The sequence below is a fragment of the Leptonotus elevatus genome, chromosome 9, assembly GCF_054856555.1.
Source record: "Leptonotus elevatus isolate MCC_2025b chromosome 9, RoL_Lele_1.0, whole genome shotgun sequence".
Classification (NCBI taxonomy): Eukaryota; Metazoa; Chordata; class Actinopteri; order Syngnathiformes; family Syngnathidae; genus Leptonotus; species Leptonotus elevatus.
The window spans coordinates 7820393-7846060 of NC_141247.1; the positions used below are offsets into that span (position 1 = coordinate 7820393).

The 25668-nt window shown below is 41.7% G+C and overlaps 1 protein-coding gene across 1 annotated transcript in view; it reads right to left on the bottom strand.

The window, feature by feature from the left end:
- efnb1 (ephrin-B1) overlaps nt 1-25668 on the bottom strand; it is an 82862-nt gene that overhangs the window by 44491 nt on the left and 12703 nt on the right. The window contains exon 2 of the mRNA XM_086084865.1: nt 2529-2806. Coding sequence (XP_085940991.1) covers nt 2529-2806 — 278 coding nt within the window. The remainder of the gene's footprint in view (nt 1-2528; nt 2807-25668) is intronic.

Genomic DNA, 25668 nt, shown 5'->3' on the forward strand with positions numbered 1-25668 from the left:
GGCAATGAGGCAACATTCACAAGGCAAGCCTTCATACACAAACATGCAGTGCACTCTACTTACTGTACAGGAAAAAACACAAACATGCGCTCAGCTCTCACTGTCTGCCCCTTGGGCTTTAAATGCAAACTGTACATGTGGCTGGCACGGCTATTATACTGTACAGGATATATGATAGATGAAGTGAGCCACGGTGCATGCACAGGCTGCGGTGTAATAAATAACGTGAACTCGTCCTGTTGCAAAGGACAACAGCATTAATATACAACAAAGACAAATACAAATTCTGATTATTGCTGACATGGGAGACTTACAGTATATGAGGCTAATAATGATCACTTGGATGGAGCCTGCATGTCTGCTGAAGCACTGCAGGCAAGTACTCCCACTTGCTACACCATCAATACACTCTTACACAGCGGAGACATTACAGATGTCCAATAAAGTTGTTATTGTCAAGTCTACAAATTGTTGCTTCAAATCCTTCACCTGTCAGAAAACTCTACTATTTCCCTGTGGAGGAAAATGTCCATAATTATAATGTTACTTAAGCAAAAGTATGAGCAATATTATACTACAAATTCTTAAAAATGTTACATATAAGCTTGTTAAGCTTACAACATGTTACAGCCATACTATCCTGGCGCCCACTATAACAAATAAAAACCTGAGATAACCCCCCCAAAAAATTCCATGTTGTTCTTATGCGGGAAAAGAGCCAAAATCAGTTGTTTTTTTTTAATTATTATTTGCCCATCAGAAAAAATGCGGGTCTGAAGGGGTTAAAATTCTGGCTAGGCATCAATGGGGATTACAACCTGTCAACTTTGTCCATCATGTTCCCCAAAATTGTCTCACGCCCATCCCGTTTTGTCCACGGTGACCTGAAAGATGCCCTCTGGGATCATAAAGTAAATGTAGCATAAAACAGCAACAAACCGCATGAGACATTAGTACCCAAAGGGTTCCCGAAAGACATCTCGGTATTATAAAAATAAAAGCTATTTCATTCCCGAGCCCACATACAGTAATACCTAGCCCTTTAAAAACATCATCATGCCTCGTTTAAACTCTGCCTTTGAGGAAGAGCTCACAAAAGAAAAACATGCGCTGTTTAGATTAGCATTAATGTGAATTTTTGCTTCAGAGGGTGCTGACATACTGTGAGAGTTATTTAAAACAAAATACTAGAATGGTTTTCTTTTCTCGACACATCTAAGAAATAGTTTGTATTTAGTCTGTCTGATATCCTCGTCCCTCGCCCAAGGACGTCTGGGATGGGATCCAGCTCACCCGTAGCCTTCGCGAGGACAAGCAATGCAGAAAATGGACGTATGGTGTATGTGGTAGAGATAGAGAGAGAGAGAGAGAGAGAGAGAGAGAGAGAGAGAGAGAGAGAGAGAGAGAGAGACCATCAACATGAAATCTAAACGTTCTCTTGGTAGCAACGAGGGTAATTTAACAGTAAGGAATGGAATGGATCTTTATTACTGATTAATGTATGTACATGGTGTTTATAAGCTATAAAAAAAAATCACGATATATGTGATATATCCGTTGTATATAGTATATAGGATTGATATTTTTACATCGCAGAATTTGTTAAAAAAAACATCTAATTGGCAATGTTAAAAAATATATACTGACTGGCCACAATTTTATGATTACAAGCACAATCGAAATGAAAAGCTGTTTCATGATTCTGCCTGTACTGCATAAAAATCCTCAGTTCTGATTGGCAAGAGGGGTATTTATTTGAGATGAGACTATAAATCATAGTACCCTGTGGGTTTATTTTACCGATAATAATTTATCACGGAGAAACAAAGAGAATTATGATCACACACATGCAAGCATGCAAGGAGAGCTATCAGAGTTTCGCGGCCCGCAGTGCTTCCCTGAAACCGTGGGGGTGTGCAGTACCTTGTTCAAAGGCACCTCGACAATGGTCAGGTCTGGCATAGTCGCCTTATTTATGAGAAGTCATTAAAGATTTCTTGAGCCTTAAATGCTGATAAACCGAGAGTTTCATGACGTTTTCAGTAAAACATTGTGGAAGATTTCATTGCTTTTCTTACGGGTGGGTTATAATGTAAACACTCATAAAACGCTGGCGCTGGCTGTGGTGGAATGCATGTTTTCTTTATGTGCTGTAAAAACACTGCAATATTTCCTCCTCCAAAGCCCTAAACGCGACAAGTACCTCAGCATATTTAAGTATAAGCATTAGGAAAGGGATTTTTTTCAACTAATCTTACCATTCTTATAATATAAACATTTCGGGAAAACTAACTGAGAGTCCACTTCCTGTTTGACCTTAAACAATCGCCAAGTACATCACTTTGGGCCGTTGCCACGGTGATGCCGCAGTCACCATTAAAGGACAGTTTAACTAAGGAGCGCCTGGCCACACATGTCGGTGTTCAACAGAGTGTGAAGCAGAGTGTATTACTTGTTCCGTCAAGCCCCTCCGGATAAATGAATGTTAAATCACGACAACAATAGATCAGCTTTCAGAAGAAACTTACACGTGATGTAGTAGTTGACGTTCCTCTTGAACTCCAGGCCCATGTAGTTGGGGCTGAACTCCTGGAATTTGATGGTAAACTTGATGTCCTTCTCCGGCTTGTTGCAATTGACCAGAACATTTGGATCAAGGACCGTGCTGCAGCTCTCCGCCTGCTCCCTCTTCACCAAGTACAGCTTGTAGTACTCATACTCTCGGCCTTGGTCCGCTCTTGGACAGATGATATCTAGCTTGTCACCAATTTCTGGGTAGATAATCAGGCCTTTGCCAGCAATAAATCTGTGAGGCAAAAAGAAAGAGGCAGACTGTAAGTAACACATCATAAAGGAAGTCTGGAAACGCAGCCACAAAATTTCTAAACAGTTTATATAGTCCTAATACTTTGGGCTTTAATGTTTTTTTAAATCCTCCAGCATTAGCTTTTAGGCAGAGCCGTTAATTTGGGCCCGCAAACACATGACAAGTTACGGCTTGACCATGTTCAGGCACACAAATACTCAGAGGGTCCTTCTCATACACAGGTTGGAAATAAAGTACACCAAAGGAAGGAAACAACCTGGCCACACACAAAATGGCAGCCATTAAAATGATTAGAGGAAGAGCGGCATGGAACATCATGTAAACTCGGGCTGGTGACTCGAATTGAGATGCCAATTGGTCGTTAAAAACAAATGCTGAATCGGAATTTTCGGATTCAAGTGCAAATGAATCATAGCATATTGTTGTGTGTAGTGTCACAAGAATGATCGATTGGCAACACATATGTACATATGTTAGCGTGTGTACAACGTTTAGTCAAATAATGGATAATGGACCAGAGAGACGAACCCTCACATGGGTTAGCTTAGCGCTAGCTAATTTAGGGCGACTATGTGTCCTCTTTTGCCATTCTTATACGTCCCAGTAAGATGGGAGATTGCAAATTTGGAAGGTCGACCAGAGAGATGAACCCTCACAGGGGTTAGCTTAGCGTTAGCTAACTTAGAGTGACCATACGTCCTTGTTGGCACTTTTTTACACCCTGTCCGGGGATGTGGGGGGATCTTTATAACCTCGCCAGCCAGATTGATAATTGTGATTCACTCGAGGGAGTTCTTCACATTATCTATCTGGTGCTTCACCTAAGCAGACCCCTTCGGGAAAGGCAGGGCTTGCTGTACAATACTTTGAGCTGATTGGACGATGCGACATCGTCGCACATTTTGTTTTGACCAATCAAGGCAACAGATGAAAATTTTTGAAAGTTTTTAATGGCGTAAGAGGTGTGTGACGTGGACACAAATGAAGGTCAAAAACACAGAAAAGAAGGCAAGCTATGGCAGTTAGGACAGCTGCAAGTAATAGAATGTTTTTTTTTATATATATATATGTGAGTGCCAAAAAACAGCTTATTGTTGAAATGAGATGTAATATAATATATAATGAAATATAACAATAATGCAAGCAATATGACATTCTGTTCATTTGTCTGTCTTTCACCAACGTTCTTGAAGTGGGCTCACCCTGAGGTGATTTATGTTACCAGTTGAATTAGTTGAAATACAACTGGTCAGTTTGCTTCTGAGTGTTCATATACGGTGCTGAGCTGTGTCAGTGGCCAAGAAGTTTAACTCACTACTAGTGACCTGCGCTCTCAAACCAGAGATGATGATGTGATGTGGGTTTGATCCCTAACACCACCAGCAGTAGAACTTGGTGTGACACCACTGATTTAGAACATGTCATTGAGAATTCAAAAGAGAGCTATGTTCATATCGGAGAGGCATACAATAAAATAGTTATAATAATGCAGGAATGGGCAAACTCTATCCTAGAGGGCTGGAGTCCTGCAGGTTTTGGATGTTTTCCTTCTCCAACACAGCTGATATATAATCAGCTCATCAGCAAGCTCTGCATAAGCCTGATAACAATCCTGTTGATTGGAATCAGCTTGTGTTGAAGAAACCTTAAAAACCTGCAGGACTCCGGCCCTCGAGGACCGAGTTTGCCCGCCCATGTAATAATATATGGGCAACTTAAGGTAAACTTTGGAAAAGTTTGTAAAACATGTAACTATCTCAAGGCAAGGCCGAGTGTTTTCTTTTGGGGAAATCAAAGAATGTAAGCTAACTGCTACAACAGACATGACACAGCGATGGATTTAAAACTTTACCAAGGCAAACAAAAAACAAAAAAAACCTGGGTTCCATCTTTAGCCAGTGTGCGGTGAGGAATCCTGGAGGTTTACAGTAATATATTTGAAACTAAAAAGGAAAACCTTTCTGTAGGTTGTGTTAGCATGTCGGACGCATATGTACACTCTGATATGATATATGATATGGTGTGGATAAAGCTTAATAGAAGTACACTTCATTTACCATTTACCATTATGACCAAATTGTATTTTAAATTTTTTGGACTATATCTTCCAGCAAAAATGCAATTAGTAACCCATTTAAAAGGATTCAAAATTTGGTGGTTAAACAGTAAACTCATATGCGAACAAGCATTTGAGTCCAGGCCCTACTGTAAACACATATACGTTTACATATAAGGCAGATTTGAACATGATATGGATTTGACAACGGAGGTCCAAGTATGAGGCAAACAGTGTGCGGGGTCAGGCTTTCTGGTTCATCTTCCCACTGGCGGATCATCTGCTAGGGGATTAAGATAATCCATTTGGCCTTACTGTACCACTCCACCTCGCTCACTTCTGCCAACTCAATCAGATCAGATTCTATTCTCTTGTATTCACAAAAGGTTGTGAGCAGGAGACGAGTATGCGTGTGACAAGTGGGGGCAGGGGCACACGAGGAATTGCAGTGTGTTTGAGCAATCGTGCGTGTGTTTATACAGGTCAGTGTGTGTGTGTGCGCAATATTTTTTCAGCAAAATGGGCTGAGGTTGCGGTCTGAAAGGGGGGTGCGGGGGTCAGACTGGGCTGAATCATTGTTCTGGACTTGTTTGAGGCTTAAAATGTCAACATGGTTCAGCTCTGCTGTCCCAGTTAGCCAAGCATTAACCCAGACAGCCGGACTGACCACGGGTGTGTGTGTGCGCGTGCGTATCTGTGTGTTATGATCGCAGACAGTGAGCACAGCAGAGAGCCTATCTGCAAGATCTGCTCATGCCAGCGGATTTAAGCAGGATTTAGCTGTGCGCAATGCATTTGCTGTTATTTCTGATCCCTCACATTTTAACAAGACATCAGGGGCCGGGGCACTGTCTCTCTCTGAGAGCATAATCTCACCTTATCTGCATTACGTATTTCATCATGGCCCACTAAAGAACTGACACCTCAGATGGGCTGGGGAGAGTTAATTTCATATGAGTAAGACAGAGGAGCGTGTGAGTACTATATAATAGGGATATACCTCATCTTGTTTATAGCACTGGAAGAAGGTCAGCCATGGTACAAAACAATCATTTAAAAAGACGCATTTTCGCAGAATAACTCCCCATGAAAATGAACATGATCGGATTAAGGCCTTGCACCATTCATGAGCATCCTTCTTAGAGAGACATTACCGAATAAATGCCTTCAATCACATCAAAGGATGAATACAAAATGAAATTGACAAAATGGTCCAACGCAGGTGCATCCGACCTCACATTTTGTTTTGTTTTTTTGCTGATGATATGAGGGCACAAACTTAGAAAAAGGGTGAGGCGCTATTGTCTGTTGCTTGTGAGGGTGAAGGGAGGGGTTGTGCTAATTCAAGGGCCTATACGAGTGAGAATGTAGGGAATCCTTTGTCCAATGTCTTTTAACAATTTCTGCATTTCAGCAGCAACCTTCAAGTGTGCGTCTGTGTGTGTGTGTGTGTGTGTGTGTGTGTGTGTGTGTGTGTGTGTGTGTGTGTGTGTGTGTGTGTGTGTGTGTGTGTGTGTGTGTGTGTGTGTGTGTGTGTGTGTGTGTGTGTGTGTGTGTGTGTGTGTGTGTGTGTGTGTGTGTGTGTGTGTGTGTGTGTGTGTGTGTGTGTGTACGCACACACCAAACCCCGGTTCACGTGTGTGAGTCTATGAAGACATGGACACAATCAGTCTCTAATTGGATCTACAAGATGCATCAGTGAGGCATAAACATGTTTCCATGGCAACGTTGGGCTTTGTTGCTGACCAGCCCATCTACTCCCCGCCTTCCCTCTATCCCTCACGCTCTCTCGTCTTTATTTCTTTCTACAATCCCATCCTCTCTTGCTTTATCCTTTCACCCATTCACCTTCTCCACATTTCTCTCGCTGTGTCCCCTCCACTTGCCCTCTACGGGTAGAAAAAAACCATAGCAGACAAACATGTGTGAAACCAGAGGGGAGAAAAGAAAGACTATCACAATTAGACTTTGAATTGTCTCGCTCAACAAGTAGGTCCTTTCTAATCCTTTGTTCAGATATTACATTTGTAAGTGTTCTCGTTCAAAAGGCCACCAATCGCAGCTCTCAACACACAGCCCAATTCTCAGTTTTTACATACCATTTGTTCCCGTATCAAAGATAGCCACAACCATTTAGATGAATAATTAAGATTTCTCAAATCTGGAAGTCTTAATATCCCTTAAAGATTTAATCACAAGCCGGCCCCTGTCATTGATTCAATTTTCCGAGCTTGTCTTCTAGTCGGTGGTTAGATTGCTATCCTGCTTCTGTTTCCCAGCCTTTGTCAACTGTCTGCTATAATGAGGCTCTGGCTGCTGTGGAGGTCTGGAAGCACCATCGCAGATGGGAACGAAGCAACATAAAAGAAATAGGGCAGCAATTAGTGTTTAGCCCAGTTTAAAAGCCCTCCACTTGGCAAGCTGCATGCCAACTCGCGTCCAGGATGTGAAACTAAACTGGTGGGGCTGCGACTTTGTCTCCCGTTTGTCTCTCAGCTGGCTTAATCAGCGGCAATCCATTGCTACAAACAGCCACGCAATGGAGAGGAGGGGATGTGGGACTGAAGATTATTGTACTTTTGAGGAGGTCAAAAGGGAGAGTGGTTTGAAAAGGGAGGTTGAATTGCATCGTTCATTCATGATGTCGAGAGACTTTGTAAGAGATGTTGATGAAAGGAGTTATCGTGCAGAGAGGAACAGCAGTGCTGATACAAACTAAAGTTCAGGGGGGCGGGGGGGAATCCCTCTATGTGAGACCGGCCTTATCCCCTAATGTCAAATTAGGTGGATCTTCCCACACCAAACAAAATAGAAGGAATTATTTTCATAACAACCCAATGAGGTTGGTTTTGTTTCAACTGGATGGCTCCAATGCGAGCTCAATCCTGTAAAGAGCTTAAACAAACAGCACAGAACAGAGAACAGAAAACAACCAAGCAGAGGAAAAGAGCCGACCCCTGCCTCCAAAACCCCCTCAAAAAACACCCAATTTTATACATTCCACTGGTGAATATGAGCACATGATCTCACATGTGCTTCACCCTCCCACTTTCCCATACACACACGTGGATGTGAGATCGTACAAAAGCACCGTGGGGTGCATCCTGGACCTTCCCAGCCACCCCTATTCATTGGCCTTGCCCTCGTCGACTTTCATATAAAACACCGCCTACACGAAGGCCCACTCAGAACCCCTCACAGAGCCTCAAAGCGGCCCTCATCCCCCCACCCCGCCCCCGTCCAGTCAACTCGGGCCTGTGCCCCGAGTGCCACGCTGGCAGGCAGCATTCGCCGCTTGAATGGATGGACGCGAGAACACAGGAACTGGGAGAGGAAGAGCCAGAGACGCTCCGTATCAACAAAACAGCATCTCATTGATTTGTTCCTCCTGAGCAGCAGCATGAATATGTCACACATATCGATAAAAAATCAATTATCCACAACAACACATCCAACCAACTCAGCCAACAGCTCCGATGCAGGTACAGTCAAGGGAAAAAAAGCCTCGCACCCTCTCTAACATGGATTACTGCATGACCTTTAAAATGAACACGAGAGTGTGAAAACAAACCCACACACACAAATGCAATCAACGCCACACCAGGTACTCCATTCTGCTCCCTATCAGTGTGGTAATTATCGCACCAGGAAAAGTCTTCCCTGCCCAATTACCATTTCTCTTGCACATTATACACACAATCAGTGTGGCTTCTGACTCCCGCCCTGCACATTATCACGGAAGACACCTCACATAGGGCAACCATGTTACTCTCATTTCAATCGATATTCCATTGATTCAGAATATGGATTTCGTTTTTTGGGGTCACCTGATGCCAAATCATCCAGTGGGTGTAACAAAGCAGATTTAAATTTAATTTAAATGAAACTTGGTGTACTTGTTGATAGTGATGCCACAACATTAAATCTAAGATTTTAGGCCAGTCGGAGCAGGGGGTTGAGAGCTACGGCCCGCTGACAGTTAGACAGTTTCGGTAAAAAGTAGGATGATATTCAATATTATTATTGATAATATAATAGCTATTCAATGCTATTCAATGATAAACCATGAGGGTATAGATACTTTGACTGCTGAGTAATTACATTTTATTCAAAAATTTTGTTCACATCACGTGATCCACAAGGTAAATTTCAAGGTCAAATACTATTAAAACTACTGGGTCAAAAAAATAACCCACTTTTGGTCAAAAAATGAAGTGACCCGCTACTTGAGTGAATTTGGCCCAACTTTGGGATCATCTGTATCAAAATGGCCATTTTTGTTGGGGTTGTTTATTACAGAAATTGGGTTAGTTTGCTCAAAACAACCCAGAAAGTTGGGTCAAACTGACCCAAATAGCAGGTCGGTCCAATTTTTGACCAAAATTGGGTTAGTTTTGACCAAGCAGTTTTAAGAATGTACAGTAGGTCAAAGGGTTAAATTGCTAAAATATGCACCAATCTTCTTAGTCATCCTTAAACATTTCTTGACAATAATATGTTATATGTGACCTAATTAGTCTAAACATGACATTCTGGTTAATATTACATTTATGGAATATGAGTTATGCAGCAAAATCCAGCTGTTTTTATCCATCTTAGGGGGCGACCATTTGCCATTTGCTGCCGACTGACGATGACATCACAGTTGCTCAGGGCTCAGGCAACGACCAATCACAGCTCACCTGTTTTTTTTAAGATGAGCTGTGATTGGTTGTTACCTGAGACCTGAGCAACGGTGATGTCATTTACACTCGACAGCAAGTGGCAAAATGAATAATTAAAAAATAAAAAAAATAAAAACTGCTGGATTTTGTTCGCAATATTAACCAGAATACAATATCTAGACTAGTGGAGTTATTGTCAAGAAAAAAAATTGGGTTCACTTCCCTCTTAAATGATTGCAGATTTGGAATCCTCGCATTCCCTTTCCAACAATACCTGTTTTGTGAAAATTGACACAGTAGCTCCTGAGATATAAGGGTTCAAAGGAATGTGGCCACGCCCCTTTTTGCCCAAAATGTCGGCAAGCCATAGTCCCCAACACCCACTCATTTAAATCAAAGTCTGCCTCATTAAAGCTGCTGGGCGATTTGACATGGAATCATCAGTGACCCTATGGCAGATCATGAAATGTTACAGTTATTTTAACACATTAACCCCTCTCGCTTATTGCAGCGTCGTGCAGATCTTGAGTGTTGTGTAATATATGTATAAGCAGAACCCCAGATTAAACGATGCAATAACAGCCAGGGGCTTTCTTCGTCATGAGCTACACAGCTTGTCCTCCTTTACGATCAATGTGAAATAATTATCTGCTAGTCAGCGCCGTTTCAGCCTCCAAATGTGATGAGATCCACTAGAGATAGAGTGACGCTCACACAATAGAAATGTTCAAGCAGTGGTGTGTGAACTGGCTGCGCTCCTCATGTGTGGTTAAGATCCACCGAGACTGTTGACTGGTGTGATCATTTCATATTATGGAGAAAGACATGCATGGTAAAGCTGTCACTGTCAGCATGCTTGAGTGGATGCTCCCGAGTCCTGAGAGCTGCCAGTCTCCAAGGTGTCTCCCTCGAGCGCTGACGGGCTTAAGAAAGCATGCTGCTCATCAAGCTTGTGACCAGAAATTCAACCGAAGAGCTTGTATTCATAACTGGATTGTGTCAGATTGGCGCAGGGGCAGATGTTCCCGGACTACACACACACACACACACACACACATACGCATACATAAACACTCAGCCTGCAGCGTACACACAGATTTCCTCACGTTAAACACGGTAAACAAGTCACCTCCACGGGAGTGCACAAGGAGGCCGCGTAGACAAGCATCCTCAGATTAAAGAAAACAAAACCCCGTATGGCTCCGGAATTGTTTAGCATAGCCGGAAGCATGGAATCCTTATTGTAGACTCAATTCAGCAGCGGAATTGGATCTCCAAACCTGCATTATGAGTAAGATGTGACCACAGAGATTGAAAAACATAATGAATGGAAGAAGAAGAAGCCGAATCACTTTCCACCCAGTAGAGAGATGCTTTTGTACGTGTGAAGGCAGACACCCTCCCTCTTTCTCTCACATAGATACACACACACACACACACACACACACACACACACACACCCACACACACACACACACACACTTGAGTTAGTCAACAGGCTGGCACGCAGAGCAAATCACATTCTGTGTGACTCATAACAGTTGCACACAGACAAGCTTTAACGCGCACACGCACACACCTCCCATGTTCAACAAACAAGCTCAGTACATGCTCGCTCTCGATCACTGTCACACAGGGGGGCTAACATGGCGCCGTAATGAGCTAACAAGATGACACCCAGATGGCCTTGCCACGAGGAGGAAACAAGTGGACCGGGTTGTACACCAACAGGCTGAAGAGGACCGCTGAGCCAGACGAGTGTCAGGAGTCATTACAGAGTCCAAGGAGCATAATCTGTTTCTTCTCATGGCCTCTGCGGTTTCGCTCGCAGCCGAGCCCATCCCTCTCTAAGAGCAGGCCGCTTAAGCACGGGCTGCGTGCGGTCGTGATTGAACGTCATCGTCAGTATCAGTGACAGCAAGAAGAGGCCCAGACGCTCGCTCGCTGCGTCTCCACTTAGCATCCATCAGCCCGATGAGCAGCAGGGACCTTTGACCTCGAATACTTCCGTTCAGGAAGAAACGATGGTGCTGTCACGCAAATACAACATGTATCTGGTTTGCAAACTTCCTCAGTCCGTTGGAAAGAAAAGATTGAACATTTGGCATTGTGTTGTGAAACCACACATTTTCAAACATGCTGTTACCAATTTATGAACATAAATAGATGGGCCATCAGAAGTATTCTTTTTTGAAAGCCAGATGTTTATTTTTAGCTTTCATTTTAGGACCCCAAAAATTAGTAACATAGAAAGACCATATTATTTTATGTTTGAAGGTTTCTTATTACCCTAGCATCTATGCTAATTTATTTTAGCCGGCCTATGGTGTTCCGCATTATGTTAGCAATAAGCTACCAGACTTTAGTTAGATGAAGTTATATAGTTTGATTGAACAGTTTGGTGTTTGAAAACAAAGGACCAAAAATGCCAAAATTATAAATAAATAAATATGACAATAAAAACAGATATAAAAATAGAATTAAAACATTTAATATGAAAAATAAGTAAAAAAAAATTATTTAAAAAAATTAATATAAAAATAAATGTGGAAATAAATACACAAATAAATATATAAATAAATAGATTTGAATATCCATCAATAAATAAAAGGCTCTGCTCTCATATTTATTTATTCCATGCTGCAGACGCTGTCAAGCATGGAATTTGTCATGAAATGTTTTCTTGTGTTTTATCTTAAATCAAAGTTACGAAGCTAATGTTAGCTAATATACACATTGTAGTCACATACAGTATGTAAGACGAAGCATTTTGGCAAATGCATAATATTGAATTCTCTTTTGTTTTATATGTCAGTTTTACCGTAAATTTCAACGAGGAGTGGCAAATAATTAGCTGGAAACAAGCATGCTTTGCCTCTTGTTTGTGTGAGCTAGAGGGTCTTCTTTTGATTTCTTCAAAGTTTAAAAAACGTGTAAGATTGGCTCATCTATTTTAAAAATGTTTAGTTTTTTTTAACAGTATGTCCCCTGTCTAGCCATATTGCAGATTTTCACCCTTTGCAGGTGGCTCAGGAACATATCCATTGCTATAAATGGCACTGTACTCTATTTCTTTCGATGCAGAAGCCTCTTCTCCCCCAGTTTAGCCTCATTCTGGGCTTCCTTTCTGACCCACACACACATAAGTTTGGTCATCACACTTTTTTTTTTACACACACACACACACACATACAGCCAGCTGCCTTCCATCCCTAAGGAGCAGCCACAGATGGGCTCTGCTTGCTCCGTAAAGATCTCTCCACAGGCCCAGTCTACAGTGGCTGCCAAAACCCGCCTGGCTAGAACCCACTGAATGTGTGACTGTGTTTGTAGATATATGTGTGCCCGAACATGTCTGAGCAGCTCTGTGCTAGCCTGCCCGACACCCGCGTGGGATGTGGGAGAACTGGTGTGTGTGTGTGAAAGAGAGAGACAGAGAGAAAGAGAGCGAGATCTTTTGGAGAAGGTTTGCTTGACAGTCACACAGAAATGGACCCCCAAGGACCAAGAGCTGCAGAGCCCAAGTCAAGAGCTGGACGTGCAAGTGAGGTTGTAATCAGCACTGAGCAGAGCACGAGGGAAGCGAGCAAGAAGACCTCCCAGACGAACAATAGCATCCCACTCTCCAAAAAGATTGAATTTCACTCGCACTTGAGGGAAGAAACTGGGGGGGAAAGAATCATCACCATTATCAAAAACAAGCAGACAGCAAAGGCTGTTAACCAGCAGCCATTTTCTTCTCCGTATCGCCATTATAAGCAAACCATCTCTCAGCAACCAGCCATTTAATGATGCAGCCTAATCAGCACATCACTGTACTAATAAAAGCACACACGCTCATGTACAGACGCACACGGCTTTGCGTGAACAATTTTAATTGTTTTGGGCTTCAATAGAGCCGGTCACGGTTAAATTTAATTTTTGACAATTGCCCTGCTATCTCAGCATGGCTCATTTAAACACATGGGATCACGGTTTTAGACTGAATAATGAGGCAAGGTTCAGGGCGATTGTGGGAAAAGCTGCATTTAGAAGTTAATGTTCATTAATTTGCTTGGAATGTGGCATTTCTTTGCCATACATTGGCGCGAGATACTGTACATGTCAGTTGAAGTAGAATATGCGTCTACTTTACTTGAGTATATACAGTGTGTTAAGAAGAAAAGGTACTTTCACACCACCACTTTGAACTGAATTCCATGTGTGCTGTTCACCAATCTAACGTATAACCATTAGGGACTCATTCACATGAAGAGTGACACACAAACACACATTAACAATAATACAATCATAACAAGCCAACAAATTTGTTTCCATTCCTAAACACGCTTTGCTGTTTGAAGTGGTTATAGATGAATGAGTTGACTCGTAGGTCGAATCTAGCATGATGGCAGTGACAGGTAGAAGAGTTAGCGGAGAGGAGTTAGCTTAGCTGACTTAAGGCAATACTGTACTGATATGTTTATCATTTTAAAAGTGTGTTTTTTATACAGATTTATATCCCCCATTTGCAGTATTACCATGGATATGAAATGTCAGGTTTTTGTAATACAAATAAAAATAAAAAAATACAATATAAATAAAAAATTTAAAAATATTAGCTTTTTCCATTTATGGAACCTATAACCTATGAAACTGAAATGCATTTTCAGTTTAATAATTAAATGTAATAATTTAAAAAATGCTTGTAACTGCAAATGAAGCTGTGTTAAAAATTAACCAATTACATTAAAGTTAATATTAAAAAGGAGTCCGCACTATGATCTGTCACTGTTAAAGTCCCTGTAAAGTGAAAATACATATGTTGTAAATTTGGCACACCACAAAAAAAAGAATGTTGTTAGCAAACCTGTCATATTTGAATGATAAAATAAATAAATTAATTAATTAATTAATTAATAAAATAAAATAAAATCACCAAGTACATCAAATAAAAATAAGGCTTCAAAATCATGAAAAATCAAGCCCTTCGTTCTGCTCAGTAACACTGTGGGCATGTCGAGTGAATATGCTGAAACCACACCCTCACTAGCACTCAAATGCCACTCATCTTTCTGAAGCCGAGATGTAGCAAAAATATATCCACGAAAATCCTCCAGGGCTTTCAACAGTCAATCAAAAATGCACATAAACTTTCACACACAAAAATATGTGATCGTTTGTAAACGAGACCTTCCAAGCCACACCAAAATTGTGTTTCACAATAATAGTTACCTAGATTTATTATTGGGAATGTACCTGTGATGAAACCAAAGCGCAGAGTCTCTGTCGCTGAAATGCACCCTTGCCGCCAGTGAGTGGGTCATATCACTGCCAGCAAATTCTCAAATTATCCACCCACTCTTCTGTATTACTGACTATTGCTTCACTTTGCTACCACCCGCTTCTGACATGACAATCGTGCCATGATTTGGAAAGGTTCAATACAGTGAAACCTCGATTTAACAGCCCCAGAACCAACAGACTGTGGAATTAATGGACAGGAAATGGTGTCCAGTCCACTCAAAATGTTCCTAAGTACAGTAGTTGTCAAAGTCCATCACTGCAACAATCAACAGACAGAGACTTGTAAATGTATTTCCAGGTTGAGCTGCTGGTGTCACAAATATACATTACAGACTTGAACAGGCTAACAGTGGTGTCAACTTAGCAGCCATGTTGGCGGGCGCGACAGTCTTATAAAAGGCAAGCTATGGAAAGCATGGACATAGACTTCGACGCTGGCACAGAGTTCAAAAGGCGCATGCCGTATATACCTATTTATATCTACGGCATTTGTTTAATGCGCTATCATCTGTGGTACGTATACACGTCCTTCAAAAATAATATTTTTGGTACACTGTAAACGTTTCATCTTAGTGTGATCGAGAGAACAGACGAGAGGCAAAAACTTGCATCCACGCCAAAGTTGGTGATTTCACAAAGAAAGAATTGGCCCGGCAGAACGTCCGCACGGTCACAGACTGAACTGTGGAACCAACCACACTTCACTTTGCTTTACAAAAAGAAAATGAGCCGAGTCAACCAGGAAAAAGTAAAGGAGCTTCAGCAACGGCGTCCTTCTCCTTCGAAGTCTGTACCACAACTGGCGGGATCTCAGGAAAGGCGCTTATACTTAGGCGCCACTTGATGACGTCATCCGTCAGCGACACACCCAGCCAAAGGATCCATATCCCTTACATCTGTTGTCCTGTGCTGAGAATTTGTAAGCCACAAAAACAGTACAAAATAATAATGTTCTGTACTGGGTGTTTTTCGCCCATGAAAAAAAATTCCATTTAACGGTCACTCGGGTTCGAGAAACGCACCCCCCCCCCCCACCCCAATTAGTCCATTAAATCAAGGTTCCATTGTACAGTGCAGTATATTGTATGTAGAGCCTCAGAATCTGATACAGAGTCAAAGTTTTTCCATTGCAGCATGCTGGTAGTCGTGTGAGAGTTTTCCTGCCACACAGCTCGAAAGTAACTCGGAATTGTGCCAGTTAACCACTGAAGCGAGCAATATTATATAGTAGAAGGATGACTACGCCCATTTAGCAATGTTTTTAAAATAAAAACATTTTATACCTTAGCCCCACAAAGGTCCTGCATAGTTCTCAGTCTTGGCATATGTTTTCAGCAATGATCTTCAAAAATGAATAATGCATTTAGAAAAAAATCAAATCTGCACTTGTCAGTCATCAAAGTGCCTTAGATATTTATTTATTTTTGTATTCTTATCGTACCTTTTTGTTTCTCTCTCTCTCTTCAGCAGAAGCCTGAAGATTTTTTTATAACACGAACTGCTATTTTGAACTGTTCATAATTCCCTTCAGTTTGTCTAAAGCCTCAGTTCCAGTTGAAGAAAAACAGCCTCAAATCACGATGCTGCCACCACTCTGCTTCAAGGTGGCGATGAGCACCATTGTGATTGTGCCAAACATCTTTTGGGATTATGGCCAAAAAGATCAACCTTAGTCTCATCGGACCCTAACAAAATCTACCATGTGGAAAATGTTGAATATCTTACTTTGATCAAGTCACTATGTCAATGTGCTAAAAGTGTAAGAAAAGGTCAAGAAAACTAAAGAAAAACCGAGTTTACTTTTAATATCAAAGGGAAGAAAATGCACACAGACTCAAATCGTTTCATTGTCCTGAAGATAGATGTAAAATAGCAGAGAGCAAAGTTCAAAATAATTCCATTGTCCTTCTGTCAGTGTGAGGGACAGCAGCAAGAGGGAGGAACATACAATATTTATCTTGCATGCCCTTCTTTTCAGACAAACACTATTTTAATGTATTCCGGCTATTGTGAGGAGCGCGAGGAGATGGATAGCTGGATGAGTGTGCTGGGTGATATGGAACTGCTACACACAGTCGCTCATGCATTTCCCCTGCCTGTAATCTTAAGCGCCGCCAATAATTCAGGCGTATGACAAACAGCAACGTTTTGTGGCATTTGGATGGTTGCTTGTTGGTGGGGGTTTTCCCGTCAGCATTGTTCTTAAAAGTGCCTCCCTGGGAAACTGGGAAAAGTCAAACAGCTGACGAGATGTCACCTCATGAACTCTCTCCTCGGTTTCACACACTTGCAAATCTGCGATCCGACACAATTCTCCCTCTCATTCTCTTTTTTCTCCTCGCGCACACACACATACACACACACCGAGAAAATTCTAAGACTCGCTCTCTGACTGCTTGTCAAGCTCAAAGGAACAAAACAGGCCACAAGCTACAAAAGCTACAGTTCCTGTTGTGTTTCATGACTGCTGACTCTTGATCATATCACGTCAAACACGAACGTCGTACGATGGCCTCACAAGTCGCTGCAAATGTGAGCGATTACTTCGCCATGCAAACACACTTCTCTAAACTTTCACTTTGCCTTAAGCAGAACAAGTGCGATGAAACATATTTTGAACGGTCATTTCATGCATGCCCGTACATGGGCCTCGATGGGCCTGTTGGGATTAGCGGTCAGCAACCTTTACTTTCAAAAGAGACATTTTAGGCAAATAAATAACCAAAAATCTGTCTGTAGCCGCAAAACATTTGAACATTGTGATGAACGAAACAGTGTGTTAGTGTTAGTTGAATGTCCTGAGGGCCCAAGAGCTAATTAGAGCTCCAGTATACCAGGAAAGTATGCAGCATCCAATACGTTAGTTAACCTTTTGTCTTCCATTTTTTGGATTTATGTATTTATTTATTTATTACATTTATTTACATTTTTATACTTCATTGTTCATACATTTTTAGACTTTTTTGCCGTTCTGTCAACTTTCTGACATTTTTGTCAATTTTATGGACATATGGTAATTTTTTTCCTCTCTTATTCCCTTTTTTTAGTTAGTTATAGTTTAGTTAGCCTTTTTTGCTTTCTGACATTTTTGGCAATTTTTGGGACATTTTGTGGTAATTTTTGGGATGTCTTCTTTTGTTTTTGGACATTTTATGGTTAGTTTTTTAGCATTTTCTTTCATGCCTTTTTTTATTCAATTCTCTTACCTTTTTTGACAATTTCATAGACATAATTTTCTGCTTTTCCTCTTCCCTTTTGGACATTTTATGGTCACCTTTTGGACATTTGTAGGTTTTGTTGTTGTTTTTTTACTTTTTTCATCTACTTTCCGTCGATCTTTTTCTGACAACTTAAAAATGTGGTCTTTGACATTGTTTGAATATTTTAAAAAATATGTTTTATTTAATCATTAATTGAATATTTCATCTAAAAAAAGGGAAAGGGACGAAAGAGCCAGAGGTTGCAAGCCCCTGATATATACCCTGACCCTCACATGTTCCTGCACAAGCAGTGACTTTACAGTATGTACCCGCACATGTTTCTCAAATCCGACAGTAGCCACCCAAGTGAGGATGGGCCTCGAAAAGTGCAACTGACAGATGCAATTACAGCTGGAGTCGAAACAGCGGCTCCCTGACTCACACAACACCGCTGGATAGCTTTCAGATGGATTTGGTCGAATCTTGTACAAACACTGAGTCAATAATGAGGTAATGGCCGATCGTTGAGGAAGAACCATTCACAAGTGATTTGCTTGGGGCATTTTGCACCACCGCCTGTCACCCAGCATAACAAGGGCACACTGCCAATAGGATCCATTTCCACAACTGCATGCAGGTGTCCCGAGCCCTTAATACTGTCTGGATGTGTACTCACTCCATTTCCCTTAACGCAAGCAGGCCTATGAGTGGTGGAAAAGAAATTCCGCTAATGAAAAGCTGATAATTGCGCCTGTAATGATTCAAAAAGCGATGAAATCAATGACAAATTTGTGTTCTGAGCAAATGTACAAGACATAAAATTTCTTTAGCATTTTGCTCGGGATATTTATGTCTATTGCTGGCGCTTTCATTATCATAAAACGGGTTTAATATTTCCGAGCCGTGTGAGAGGGCGGCCACGCCACGAGTGATTGAGCGCGCAAGATTTAGTGGCTCTTTCCGCGTCTCCTTGTCTTTCTCCAGCTGTGTCCGTGTACTTCAGACCCATCACACACTACCCGGTTGGATGGAGCAGTGAGGAGAGGAGGGGAGAGGGGGGGTGGAGACGGGTGCCAACCACAGAGGCCCACCGTGCTTTGGTCCCATCTCTCCAGCAGAGGGCTTTGATTCGCCTGATTGTCTCCAATATTGAGACACACAATAAACACAACACTTGGCGGACATTTGCAATTCTAATCAGTCCCTCTCAACCGGCCTGGACAACCCAGCGTCAGCCCTCTGGGATATCACTCATCTGACTGCAAAATAATGACACAATCATCGCCATGGCTACGCTCCTTTTGCATCCCATGAGCAGCCACACAAGAGAGGATATTAATACACAGGAGCTCTCTGAGGACTAAATGAATCGGCTAAGAGATTAGCTCGGCTCCCAGGTTAATGAATGTGCCATGCGGGCAAGTTCTCAAGGCTAGCATTTAGGGAAAGTTCACACACTGCCCCCCTCCCACAAATTCACTGGCAGGTCCGCACCTGCCTGTGCGAGACGCGCTGCAACATGATTTCAATAAACCATTTCCTGTCAACATCAGATTCTGACTAAGTGTTTAGATTGTGAGGAAGCAAGCTGCCATCTTATGACACTACTATCTGATTTGAATGTGACGATGCAGGCTGCGATACGATCGTAATCTGCCGTAAGAGTCTGAGTTGATCCTTGTGAAATGGATTTTTTTTTTCAGATTCAAAATCAATTCGAGTGGTTTTATCTTTTGCAAAACAGCCCTTAAAAGTCATAAAAGCCCATCTGCAGGCATTTACAGCATGTTTTCATTTACTTGACAACATGATGGGAATAGATGTTCGCAAGTAAATGAGAGCAAAGTGACATGCAATCATCCCAGTTTTAGTAGCCTGGATGTATTTGCTTTAACAGTCACTCAGAAGACGGGAAATTCAAATTTATTTCAGAAAATAACTGGCACGTCTTATGAAAGTGGCTATTTGACTTGCAAATCATCCCCATGATTCATAACACCGACTGTCTGCCCTCATTTTCAAACAGATACCTGCGTGCGCACGAGCGCGTGCGAGCGCGCACGGGCATGTGAATGACAGGCTGTCAGTGAAAGAGACGTTATTATCTGCGTGATGTGTGTGTGAGCGGCGAGCAGGTGCAGGGTCACATCACTCGTGGCGAACTGACACTGTGGACAGGAAACATTACTTTCTGATTTCCCTCTAGAGGGGAAACACTCTTGTCACAAATGTGCAGTGCTGCTGTTCAACCTCTTTCTGAAAGGTTATTCCAATATATGCAGCAGCTAAGTGCGTCTGTGCAGGTGAGTGTGCCACCCATGACGGATACTTATCGAAAACGGCTTTTAACACGGGCCATTTCGTTAAAACAATGTTTTGTTTTTTTTGCTTTGCTCTGGCCTTGAAGAGAAGAGTTCTGGTAAACCTCTCCCTTCGCCGTCCTTAGCCTTTGACTTTTTCTGTGTCACAACAATGCGAGGGGTTTTAGTTCAGTGTCCTGCGGTCGATCTGTGAGTACGCTGATAAGAGAAGCTGATGGATAGGTTTAATCAGCCGAGCCCAGGGATCAAGACCACGGGACAGATCAATCAAATGCTGTGTGCTTTATAATAGAGGCGGCTTTTATCACACTCACAGGGGTATTTGCTCGCTATATTTTATTGTGGGAAGGGACCTATTTTGGGAGAGAGAGAAAACTATTCAAATAAAGGAAGCGAGGGGGAAAAATCTTTAAAGCGGAAGTCGACGATCACAATTTTTTTTCTTTACGATGCTATGTTCTACATGACCAAACAAGTCAAAACGCAGCATTCTGATTAATATTGTGCTTGTGGAATATGAATTAAGCAGCAAATTCCACTCATTTTTCCACTCATAGCATGGCATTATGTGAAGATTAGACTTTAGAAGGCTCAGCTATCTGATGTCATTGTTGGTTTCACGTAGTCTGGAAGGCTTGTGGAACTCAGACCTCATGGCAGGCCCATTTCTCTATAAACAAAACGCTCCGGGGGCAGCCATTTTGTCATTTTCTGTCAACTGAAAATGACATCACAGTTGCTCAGGGCTCAGGGTAGGGACCAATCACAGCTCCCCTGTTTTTGGAGTTTAGTCATGTGTCATTCGCAAGCTGAGCTGTGATTGGTCGTTTACCAGAGCCCTATGCAACTGTGATGTCAATTTCAGTTGACAGCAAGTGACAAAATGGTCGTCCCCATAGATGGATAAAAACAGGTGGATTTTGATGCTAAATTTATATACCACAAACTAAAGACAGATCAAAATGTTTTGTTTTGTTTTTCAGGGCTAATACCGATCCTGATTATTAGCAGTCAACGAGGCCGATAACCAATATTTGGAGCCGATATTAATTTTGACTAAAAAAGGAAATATTGGTGTCAACATTTTTACAACATTACAAACAACTCTTAACTTTGTTAATATTTTAAAAAGTATATATTGAACTTTTAAGATTAGCAAAATATAGGAATTTTTATCTTTAATCTTAGTCAAAAGGCATCTTTGTTTTAAAATTCTAACAGATAGTTCAGGGACCTCCCAGGATCTTAAAAAGTCAAATAAAAAACTTAAACAAGTAAACAGCTTACATTGCTTTCTACAGTAAATCAAGTTTTCCAAAATTTCAAAGTATATGAAATGTTAAATTTTTACTTATCTTAGTTTTAATTTCAATCAAAAACAGTGCCGAGAGTTGCCGGGGTAAGCTTAAGTTAAATGCAAATTTAAATAAATAGTTCCCTGAGCCTAACACAGTTTTAAATCGATCAATTATCAGCCGTATGATTCTTCAAAAAGGCCGATGCCGATATTCGTCAATATGCTGACAATCGGTCTATCCCTACCACAAACACAATATTAATCAGAATACATTACTGTGTTTAGACTAGTGGGGACGCTTAGAACATATTATTATAAAGAAAATTTTGACTTGCCATTCCCTTTAAGTGTGATAGTAACAAAGCATAAGAAATAACTAAATGTTGACGCTTAGAATCAGCTTCCGTGACATAAAAAAACAAAAGCCCAATTTGAAATAAGAAAGAAGGATTAATTCCACAAACTACATGAAACAAACACTAAATCTGCATATGAGAGACATAGCCAGGCTGTGTTCTTCTAACTAGGACACTGTTTTAATACACAGCTGCCTTGTGTGTCTTAAAAGAAACCTCTTATCAGACAATTTGAGTGACAGGTCTATTTTCTGTTTACTCTCAACTCGTGATTGTAAAAGACAGTTACACATGTCCCACCCAATGCCAGACAAATTATAGTTGATCTTTCTTGCCTCCCTTGGTTGGGAGCTCTTATCCCAGCGGACATACAGAAGTTGTCAGTCGGTTTCTAGAGGCCTTATTGAACACCGTATTGACTGATGCAATCACACAGACACACATCATTAGGCTCATTAACACTGAATGCAAAAGGGGCGGATGGCCTGACTGCTGTAGTCTGATAACACTCAGCAGGCAAGATGCAGGCTGTCGGTATTAAAATGAAATGCGCGTGTTAATAAATAGCGTGTTTGACACGACGCTATTCTCATTCACACCATCCGTTTGTGCTACGATAGTCGAGCGGATTGTGGCCTCGTAAAGGCACTCCATGTGTTGTTTTAGGAAGCCATTACAAACTGGGCCGTCTCCATTACAAGGGCTATCTGATCGTTATTACCACCATCTGTAGCGTGCACGCTAATGTTAATCTCTACAAGCCAACCACAGCTGACTCCTGAGCGAGCGCTCGCATCCGCGCTAGCACCTTACGCTAGTACTGTACAAGTAAGCGTGTACATCCAAACGTGACAGCTGTTCCGTTGTCACATTGCAGCTTTTCGGGTCAACACGTTTGCTCTTAGTGGAGCGGTGGGTGCAATCTTGAAGAGGTCGAACCCCGACACCCGTGCTGCACAATCTCGCCGCCAGGAATGCTCACTCCCTTCAAAGGCTCATCATGAGACGCACGTCTAATGTAGTGGGAAGGCCGCTTAAAGCCTCAGTCAGATATGCTGCTTTGAAGCGACTGCTGCAGTCCCTCCAACAGAAGAGAAATCATTTCCCCTCTTGCTGCCATTTCAGTGTGCAAAGGGAGCACAAGTCAGCTCTATTGGGTGGACACATGTGGGCCGTCTCCAAGAATCACGCCACTCTATTCCAGAGTTGGGCAGTGGCAGGATATGAGAATCTCCCATAAGCATCGGGGCTCCTCCACAATACATTAGTGGCGCAACGGATCATCTTTGGTCCTTCATCCGTACGGATCATGCACCACGGTTCGGGCTGCAAATGTTCCGCTGATTGGTTGGTGGAAAAAAAAAATTTGCGAGTTCATGTGAATCAGGGTCAAAGAAGCTGCTAACAGACTGCCTACACAAAGGCTAACTTCAAAATAAAGCTACAATGAAGCCATTACAAACTGGGACCTAGGCTTTTATTTTGAAGTTGGCTAATGTGGTGGCGTGACAGCTAGCTTGACTTGTCTTTTTAACATTTCGGCATGTCTTATCACAATTTTTATTGCCTGTAATTGCTACCAATATCAGTATAACGCCATCCCAAAACCATATTCAATCGGTAATTTGGGATGCTAAGAAACTACAAGTTAATTACGCCGTCATTGTAAGTCAGCGTTAGCGGCTAACAGCTCGCTGCTAGAAATGAATGCTCGGGCTTTACTTTTTTACTGTATTTTTAAGTAAGACATAAGTCGCACTTTTTTTCAAAGGTCGGCTGTTCCTGTGACTTTTATACTCTGGAGCGAATTATACATAATAAAAAAAAAAAGTATTTACACCAGGGGTCAATTTCTACCTAATTATGCATTTTTGGCCTAGTGCAATTTATATTCCGGGAGCGACTTATAGTCCAGAAAATACGGTAAATCTTTTTCAATGATGTAGGCATTGGCTAGTTTGTAATTCACACTCCATGTTTAAAGGCAGAGAACTTCACTTTGAGGTATTTTTCATGCTTTTTCAAAAAAAACAAGGTAAATAGAACTTTGTCTTTATTTATTTTATTTTATAAACTTTTGCCTAGTAAATAAAATTTAAAAAAACAAGGTCAACACAAAATAATATGTTGTATGAGCCCCCACTAGTCTAAACAGTAATCTGATTAAAATAGTGTTTGTGGAATATGAGTTGTGCAGCAAAATCCACCCGTTTTTAACATCTCAGGGAGCGGCCATTTTGCCACTTGCTGTCGACCGAACATCATAGTCATCACAGTTGCTCATGGCTCCGGTGACGACCAATCATGGCTCACTGTGATTGGTCAGTGCAAAATGGCCGCCCCCAGAGATGGATAAAATCAGGTGGATTTTTCTGCTTAACGCATATTTCACAAACGCAATATCAATCAGAATACTGTGTTTAGACCAATGGGGCTGCATAGAACATATTATTTTTTTCAGTTGACTTTCTCTTTAAGTGTAACATACATGGACCAATGGTCCATGTATAAAATAAGAAGCTATCCTTCCTTATAGTCCACTTAAAGTTGTGTTCCTAAATTATAAACATCCATACTTGACATTTTGAGTTGAATGATTTGTTTTGTTTTATTCACTCAAAAAACTTTCCGATCCATGACTCAAATCTCTGATACCATCCTAACTCTGAGTTGATGTATTATTATTTTTTTTTATCTGTTGCATACATACATAGTTATGAAGATTTCAAAAAAGATCTCCATGCACACACAAAATCCTGACGTGCGTGAGGTGCAACAATCGGGCATACATAAATAAATGAGAAAATGCAGCAAAGGGAGTTCCAAAAAGCAGCAAGACGGGCCAGGCCCAGCGTGCATGAAGGGACCATCTGCAGAGAAACGCTTTCATCTTGGAGACAGAGAAGGAGAGCAGAGGAGTGATGTGGCGGTGCGGCCTGTCATGTTTCACGGTGGGAGACAGATGAGCAGAACAGTTAAAAGTAGTCAAAGTTTTCGGGTGTAGAAAATAAGACCGCACCACATAATAGGACACCTATTTGATATCAAAGTGTGCATTAGTATCACAGTTGAGACAGTCAAGTCGAAGCAACATTTGCATTCCATCTGGTGGGTGCAAAAATGGAAGATATTGTGTTTGCTTTAGCAGGCCTTCTCTGCTATTTCCAATATAGGAGCGATGAGAGGCTTCCATGGCCGCGCCGCGCACATCATGGGGGAGAATAAACACCCATTTAATGGGAAGCACATGTGCACGAGATGAAGCAGCCTCCCCTCATATGAATAGGATGAAATATAGACGTGTGCCCCACTGCGCCGTAAGAACTTGGCGAGGGGGGTGGAGGGTGGTATGGGGCGGGGGAGGGGGCATCAGACCCCCCCGACATGCTCTCTCACTCAACACACACAGCTGCCAATATGGTCATTCTGGAGGGGATTCATGAGGAGGCCAGTGTCTGACAGTGACATCTCCATTCACTCTTGAATTCTTCATCGCGCCTCCCAACATGCGAGGACACACACACACACACACAAACACACACACAGCAGAGTATTTTTTTTTAAACAAAACAAAAAAACATTTTCCCCGCCGTAGGTCTCTGTGGGGTTTAGCATGGCATTATGTGAAGATTAGACTTTAGAGTGCTGAGCTATCTGATGT